Source organism: Nothobranchius furzeri, chromosome 6 (genome assembly GCF_043380555.1).
Source record: "Nothobranchius furzeri strain GRZ-AD chromosome 6, NfurGRZ-RIMD1, whole genome shotgun sequence".
In the NCBI taxonomy this organism is placed as follows: domain Eukaryota; kingdom Metazoa; phylum Chordata; class Actinopteri; order Cyprinodontiformes; family Nothobranchiidae; genus Nothobranchius; species Nothobranchius furzeri.
The window spans coordinates 20,330,120-20,339,003 of NC_091746.1; the positions used below are offsets into that span (position 1 = coordinate 20,330,120).

Genomic DNA, 8,884 nt, shown 5'->3' on the forward strand with positions numbered 1-8,884 from the left:
GATGATAGTTTTGATAAAGTAGTACTTCAGGAAATAGAAGATATTGCAGTTAATGACACCACTTCCCTTTATGTAGACTCAGTAACTGAAAATCATCACACTTCTTTGGATCAAGCAATAATTGAAGAAGTGCCACAAAATGATACATCTGTTTTCATAATTTCAGAAAATATCAACAGCACTGTTACTTTCAATCCTCTGACTTCTAAAGACAAAAGAAACTTTTGCAACCAACTACAGATAGTTCCAAGTTTAGAAAGGGTGAAAAGTCTTTGGGAAAGTATTACATTAGATGAACCGTTACCGTGTACCACTATACACATCCAGCCAGACGGCAACTGCTTTTTCCGTGCTCTTGCATTTGTAATTACTGGGAATGAAGAGTTGCATAGGTCGATTCGCACGGCTGTTGTTAATCAAATTCTTCAAAATTCTGACCTCTATTCAAGTTACATCAGACAGGAATTTGAATCAGTACAACAGTATGTTACACAAACAGGCATAAAGATAGTTGGATCCTGGGCTACAGAAATTGAGATACAAGCAGCTGCAGACTTTTTTCACACCCATATTTACACTTACACTCAAGGAAAATGGTTACAATATGGCTCTTCTAGTACTTTAGACAACACCAAGGGTATTTATCTGAAACACTGTAATGAATGTCATTATGAGCCAATCGAATGTGTGAAAGATAAAACTAACACATGTTTTAACCTGATCTCATGTAATTACTGTCACTTTAAAGGTGACAAGGACATACTATCTCCATCTAAGATAAGCAGAGAGAACAGGAGAAAGAGAACTCTGTATAATAAAGACATTGAGAAAAGGGAAAGCAAAAAAATGATGTTACAAAAATTGTATAAGGACGATCCTAATTACAGATTACACAAGAAGCAGTTAAGTGTCATTACATATAGAAATAACCCTGAACTGAGAGCAAGACTCAGACATGACAGTAAAGAAAATTACAAAAACAAACCTGAACTGAGAGCAAGACGCAGACATGTCAGTAAAGAAAACTACAAAAACAAACCTGAACTGAGAGCTAGACTCAAACTGGCTAATAAACAAAACTACTACAAAAAGCCTGAACTGAGAGCAAGACTCAAACTTGCCAGCAAAACCACTTATGCAGCCAAAAGTAAACACTCTAAACTTCAGTTATTGAAACAGAACGTAAAAAGATATAGAAATAAGGTTGACCACCGTGACCGCATCAAACAGTCTAATTCTGAACGGTATAGAAATGTAACTGCTTATGCCGTTTCTGTTAAAGAGCACGGAAAACGTAGACGACAAAATCTCATGACTGGAAAAAAGTTCATAGACAATGTCATTCAGCTTTTTAGAGAAAAGGTTAAATTTGGCCCTCAATTCGTCTGTTGTGTTTGTCATCGGTTACTTTTTAAACATCAAGTTCTTGAATGTAAAACACAGCAGTATGAAATTAGAGGTTCATTCATTTCATCTGTGGCAAAAAAATGCATCACTGACACTTATTTGCACAAGTGTGGAGACTCTTCAGATTCCAAATGCCATCTAGAGGTTAGCCCTGCATGTAAATTGTGGGTCTGTTTTACTTGTCATCGTAAAATACTCAATGGAAAAGTCCCTGAAGAAAGTGTTGCAAACAATATGCACCTAGATTCTATTCCTGTAGAACTTAGTACGTTGAATCCTCTTGAGCAACATCTAGTGGCACAGCACATTCCGTTTATGAAACTTTTAGCCTTACCAAAGGGAGGACAAAATGGTGTCCATGGACCTGTGACTTGTGTTCCATCTAATACAGAAACTGTGAGTAACATTCTACCCAGATTAGATGATCAGAATCTAATGATTAAAGTCAAACTGAAGCGAAAGCTGACATACAAGGGTCACTATGACTATCAGTATGTCAACGCTCTGAAAGTACATAATGCAATTGCATACCTTAAATCTCACAATACTTTTTACAAAGATGTACAATTTAATAGTGCATGGACAAATCCCCTAGAAAAAGAGTCTGAAAACTCTACCTCTGAAACTGACAACGTCACTTTGGAAGAAGACAGCAATAGAGCTGAAATAGAGAGTGAACATCCTGGCAAAGGAGATGGCAGTGGCACCGAGGTAGAGTCTGAAGATCTTGTTAGCGATGATCATTTTAATGATAGACAACAGCATGGGATGTTTTTGGACACATGTATGCAACCAGTAGACATTGCCCAAGAAATACTAGACAACCATTTTGACAGTGTTTTATCAGTAGCACCAGCTGAGGGAAATACTCCAGTCAGATTGCTTACTGATACTTCTAATGAGGCTAAATGCTTTCCAGTTCTGTTTCCCAATGGAACAGGTACATTTCATGATGCAAGAGAGCAAAGGATTACACTCAGCAAATATTTAAACACCCGAATTCTCAATGCTGATGGCAGATTTGGCAAGAACTTGGATTACATCTTTTATGCACAATATTTGTCAGAAGTTAATCAAGTTGTGTCAAATGTTTCCATTGCACTGAGAAAGGGTTACCATGGCTTAGACAACACCAACATTACATCATCCATGCTGGGCAATACAGACTTTTTGAAGAATGTTTTAAATGCTGACATGGGCTATAAGTTTTTGAAGCCCATTAGAGGTACACCAGTATTTTGGCAGGGAGTTCAAAAAGATCTGTTTGCTTACGTTAGACAACTTGGCATTCCTACATGGTTTGCTTCCTTTTCTTCAGCAGATTTAAGATGGCCAGAATTTATGGAAGCTTTTATGGCTATAGAAAACATTCAAGGCAATATTCATGACATGGACTGGGCACAGAAATGTGACTTATTGAAAAACAATCCAGTGACAGCAGCCAGAATGTTTGACTATAGATTTAGATCTTTTTTAAAAGATGTTATCATGTCTCCCGCTCAGCCAATTGGTAAAATCATTGATTATTTTTATAGAGTAGAGTTTCAGCAACGTGGATCATGTCACACTCATTGTCTATTTTGGACCGACGGGCCTAAAATAGGAGTCAACACAGACGCTGAAGTCATAGCTTTTGTAGATAAATATGTTACATGCGACCTCCCACCTGACAGTGATCCTCTCCATGAAGTGGTACATAGTGTTCAAATGCATAGCAAAAAACACTCTAAAAGTTGCAGAAAAAATCACACAACTTGCAGGTTTCACTTTCCCCGACCACCAAGCAACAATACATTCATATGCACACAGGAAACGGATGTTGACAATAAGGAAAACCCATCTGACAAATCATCTTCAGATTTAAAAAAGGCAGCCAAGCATATCATGACCAAAGTTAAAGAAGCTTTGACCAGTGAAAACAACACATTTAGTAGCATAGATGACTTGTTTAATTCCATTGGTATTGACCAGACTACATTTGAAACAGCCTACAAACTGACCTCTACCAAAACAACTGTCGTCCATAAACGAAGCATAAACGACATCTGGGTTAATCAGTATAACACAGACCTGCTACGTTGCTGGAATGCAAACATGGACATCCAGTTTGTCTGTGATGCATATGCATGCATTGTTTATATAATTTCCTACATATCCAAAGCAGAAAGAGAAATGGGTTTGCTATTAAAACATGCACAAAATGAAATCAAACATAATGAAAACCTGGATGCAAAACAAGCGCTTAACAAATTAGGGAATGTGTTTCTGCATAACAGAGAAGTTTCTGCTCAAGAAAGTGTGTATCGGGTAACAAACATGAGATTAAAAGAGGGCTCTAGAAAAGTCACATTTGTTCCAACAGGTGACAACATTGTCAGAATGAGCTTACCTCTTAATGTCATTCAAAACAGTGCTAATGGTAATCAGATCTGGATGACAAACATTACTGATCGATACAAAAGCAGGCCTAAGTCCAGTGAATTTATGGACATGTGCATAGCTACTTTTGCCTCAGAATACAGAAATGTACCAAACAGTGAGAAATCTAGACCAGAAGTGGTTAGTTTATTAAACAACAATGGTTGTGTAAGGAAACGGACAAGGACAAATGTAGCTGTTGTTAGATATGCTCGTTTTTCTAAAGAACAAGATCCTGAGAAACACTATCAAAGCCAGCTTCAGCTGTTCCTTCCTTATTACATGGAAAACCAGTTAAAACCATCACAATTTACAACATTTCAAGAGTTTTATGAGACCGGCTCAATCACAAACAGTAGTAAAAACATCCAGTCTGTCAAAGACGTAGTAGAATTCAACAGATCCAAGTTTGAAATCAAAGCAGAAGATTTACAAAACATACAGGAAGATATTGAACACTTTGGATTTCAAGAAGATGTTTGGGCAGAGCTGTGTCCTGAGGCAGAACTAGACCGATTGGAATGTTTGGAAGACAGATCTTTAGATAACAATCCAAATCCTGGTGAACAAGAAGTTATTCCAGATCTAGAGCCAATCACAAAACCAGCTTTATCATTTCACATTCAAAAACAGATAGTCTCACACAAGGAAGCACAATCCTTAATGCGTTCTCTAAATCAGCAGCAGAGCAACGTGTTTTATAAAATCCGGCAGTGGTGCTTAGATAAAGTAAACGGTCACAATCCAAGCCCTTTTTATGTTTTCATTTCAGGTGGAGCGGGAACAGGCAAGTCCCATTTGGTAAAAGCTGTGTCCTATGAAACAACCAGAATACTATCCAGATTATCTAATTATCCTGATGATATTCATGTTTTACTGACTGCCCCAACTGGAGTGGCTGCATTAAATATCAACGCCACAACAATACATAATAGCTTTGCAATTGGCAATAATATTTCATTACCGTACCAGCCTTTAAGAGAGGAAAAAATAAACACATTAAGAGCAACCCTGAAACATTTACAAATCTTGATAATAGATGAAATCTCAATGGTTGATAACAAGCTATTAACATATATCCATGGTAGACTGCGTCAGATCAAACAGTGTTCAGACTTTTCTTCATTTGGTAATGTCTCCGTCATAGCTGTTGGTGATTTTTATCAGTTGCCACCTGTCAAAGGGACTCCTCTCTACAAGGACCCCATTGGTTCAAATTTGTGGCAAAACAGTTTCAGTCATGTTGAACTCACAGACATAGTACGACAAAAAAACAAAGACTTTGCTGTAACACTTAACCGTTTAAGAAAACACAAAAAAGACCAACCACTTCACCCACAAGACGAAGCACTTCTCAAACGATGTGAAACAGGCATGGGTGAAGACACTGAAATTCTGCATCTTTTTGCAACAAACAGTGATGTTGATAATCATAACTTCAACATGTTGCATAAACAATGTACAGACATTGTACAAATCAAAGCCCAAGATTTCCATAAAAACCCTCAGACTGGCCGTACCACTAGAATACCCTCAACACTTGATTTTGGCAAGAAAACCTATTTAGATAAATTACTAAGTATTGCTCCTAAAGCTCGTGTAATGCTCATTAAAAACATTGATGTTTCTGATGGACTTGTTAATGGTGTGTTTGGTACTGTTTGTCGCATACAATTTCTAAGTAACAATAGCTTCCCACACATCATTTATGTTAACTTTGACAACCCAAGTATAGGCCAACAACTACGACACAAGTTTCCAACTTCAGACACCGAGCTGACTAATGCCACACCAATTAGTCCCGATGAAGATAAACTTGAAAAGGGGGTTAGACGTCAATTTCCACTGCGGCTGGCTTGGTCTTGCACCATACATAAAGTCCAAGGCCTAACACTACAGAAAGCTGTAGTCTCTTTTAAAAGGATTTTTTCTGCTGGACAAGCATATGTAGCTTTAAGTCGTGTTACGTCACTAGAACACCTCACTATCCAAGATTTTAAAGCTAAAGCAATCTATGCAAGAAGTGATGTGGAAGAAAACTTGAAATTAATGCCAAACTTTATCGACACACCAGTTTCAATGCCAAACTGCACTTTTAAAGTCTGTCTTCATAATGTGCAAGGTCTCAAGAATCACATACAGGATGTCAAGAGCAACCAAAAACTACTCACAGCCGATATAATTTGTCTGACAGAAACTTGGTTAAAAGAAACACATCCCCCTGAAAGCATTTCACTGCCAGGTTGGACTTTTCACCACAAAACAAGATCTGACTCATATGATGAAACTGGACTACTTTCTACTTTCAGAAGCAAAAATGGTGGTGGTGTTGGTTTCTATCACAAAAACAGCATTATGTGTAAAAGTATGGCTTTCAATTGCAACAACCTGGAAGCTTTGCTTTTTAGCACACAAACTTTAAACCATCATTATATGCTGTTGTACAAACCACCATCATATAACCTTCAGAAATTCAAAGACAATCTAAAACCTGTACTGCATTATTTCAATGAATTTCCAGGAACCAAAATAGTCATGGGTGATATGAATGACGATGCACTGGTTTCTAATTCATTTGTCAGCTTCATGAAATTGCAAGGATACACTCAAATAGTAACAAGTCCAACAACCGAAAATAATACTCTAATTGATCATGTTTACATCAAAGACATTGATCCCAAAACCGTACATGTAGAAGTTATTCCCACCTATTACAGTTACCATGAATGTATTCAAATATCATTCTTGACAGGAACAGGCACAGACATACAGTTACAGGAACTGGGGACAGACAGACAGGGACTGCAGGACAAATAGCCTCAAGGGGAAAGACAGACAATCACAGATAGATGGACAGGTGGACACCAGAGCTGACCATAACAAATTCCACATAGAAGTCCGTTTCATTCATACAAGATCAATTTTGCTTCAAAATCATCTAAACTTTTTTGGACTCATATACATATATACCATACCATAACACACCATACCTTACAGTTTAATGTATATATAGCATGTGAAATATACTTTTTATCAATAAAAAAGTGTATGACAGTATCACACTTACTTGTGGTTTTGATAATGGACACTTGAAATGTTACTTTGTGTTGTGCCATCACTGTTTCAATGTATAAAAATGTATCCATTTAGATATTCACAAATTCACTTATTCTAGTACTATTTTTATTTTCCTTTGTTAAAGATTTCATTTTACAGCACTCTTCTTTTTTTCAATCTCCACTAGGAACAATCACCCACCAGATGAAGTTCCTGAAACAACACAACCAAAATCTGCGGAACCAGCAACCATCATGTGACCACGCCGCCTGCCTGTCGTCCTGTTTGCTTCCCAGCCTGCCTAACTACCAGCCTCTGGACCTGCATCATATCCTGCCTCGCTGTCTGCCTCGCAACCTGTTTCCTTATCCCGTCCTGGATCCTCATTCTCTGCTGCTTGTCTGTCCCTACCTGGCCCCAAAGCCCCAGCCCTGCCTCACCAAGACCGATCATCTCCGGTAAGAATAGTTCTCCAAACAATTCCAGTTCTGGTTCTCTGGTTCCAGGGTTTCGTGATTCTAACACCAGTTTGCTTTCCCGTTCTAGATCTTGACCCCTCCTATTCCATTTTGGAGCACCGTTTTCAGTTTCACATTGTTCTTAATAAATATTATTTGTTATTCACTTGCCATCGTTTCCATCTGTGATTTTTTCATGTCCTGGGTAAAACATTCCCATCATGACACTTTGCCTCAGAATGCCCTTCTGCCACTTTGCTATACATTGTGTAACACATCATTTGTACATTTACATATGTAGATAACAATAAAGTGTTTTCTGTACTCTTGAATCAATGTAATTTCTGGTATCCTAATTTCAATGCATAGTGTTGTAAAAATATTGTTTCCTCTACAAAGTCTCCCCCACAATTGGCAAAATTTGACATACAATAAACTGCTGTTTTTTTAATTCAATTGTTTGAATAATGTACCATCATTTTTACCTACATATTCTACATCTTTGTACTTACAATATGAAGTGCTTCACTGAATTTTGGGCAATTTCGTGCTCATAATAAATGTCTACTTGTTTTATTTTGACCAAATGTCTACTCGTTTTATTTTGACCAGAGATAACTATGTGATTTTGACCATGGCCAGATAAAACTGTTACAAGAATGTGCAGGGCAAGGGGCCACTGGCACAAAGTGCAGGAAATCTTTAGATCAAATATGGATTTTATTCAGTTTTGTTTCATTCAGTTTAATTATCAATCTCCATATATCGTCTTATTGAAAAAAAATTTAAAAACTATAAAATAACAAAACTTGACCCATGATGATTTTCAAAAAACATTGGAGGATTTCCTATGAAAATAATACATTTTTAATACATTTACTAAACATCGTCAGTAATATTGAAATGGTAAATGTTTTGGATTTGTATAGCGCCTTAGTCCCTTAACAACACAATCAGTCTTTCACCCATTCACACACACAGTCACACACTACTGGGAATGAGCTACAATGTAGCCACAGCTTCCCTGAAGAACACTGACAGAGGTGAGGCCTGCTGAAAACTGACACCACCGGTCCCTCCCAGCACCAGCAGCCAAGGTGTCTTGCCCAAAGACACAACAACAGCATTCTCTGGTCAGACTTGGAATCAAACCCAAAACCTTCCAATTATTGGAAATCCCGCTCCGTTTCCTGAACTTCTGCTGTCCAATACAGCACATGACTTACCAGGCCCGCAGAAGTCTGCATTCAGCCATTCACACACACAGTCACATGCTGGTATGTGTATAGGCTAAGCAAAAGGTTTCATGACAAATCCTGAGTGTTACTTTCATTGCGCCGGTTGAAGTGAGCTGACGGGACGCCGGCGGGAGAACGTGTTTTTGGGGCGGGACCGCGTAAGGACTGGCGAAGGTGAGGGCGGGGCCGGGTGGCCGACTGGCGCTGGGGGCTTGGAACCCGTTGATAACTGCTTGCAGTTCTAGTTAGGGTTCCAAGCCCAAAGGGCAGGGAACCCTATTGTTTTTCTACGGATTTTTCATTATT

The 8,884-nt window shown here is 38.2% G+C and overlaps 1 protein-coding gene across 1 annotated transcript; it reads left to right on the forward strand.

Moving 5' to 3' along the window:
- Positions 1 to 410: 410 nt before the first annotated feature.
- Positions 411 to 6,642, forward strand: LOC129160186 (uncharacterized). The gene has a single exon (XM_054737361.2). It carries the CDS (start codon positions 847 to 849, stop codon positions 6,640 to 6,642), a length of 5,796 nt encoding a protein of 1,931 aa, XP_054593336.2. The 5' UTR covers positions 411 to 846.
- Positions 6,643 to 8,884: the final 2,242 nt, after the last annotated feature.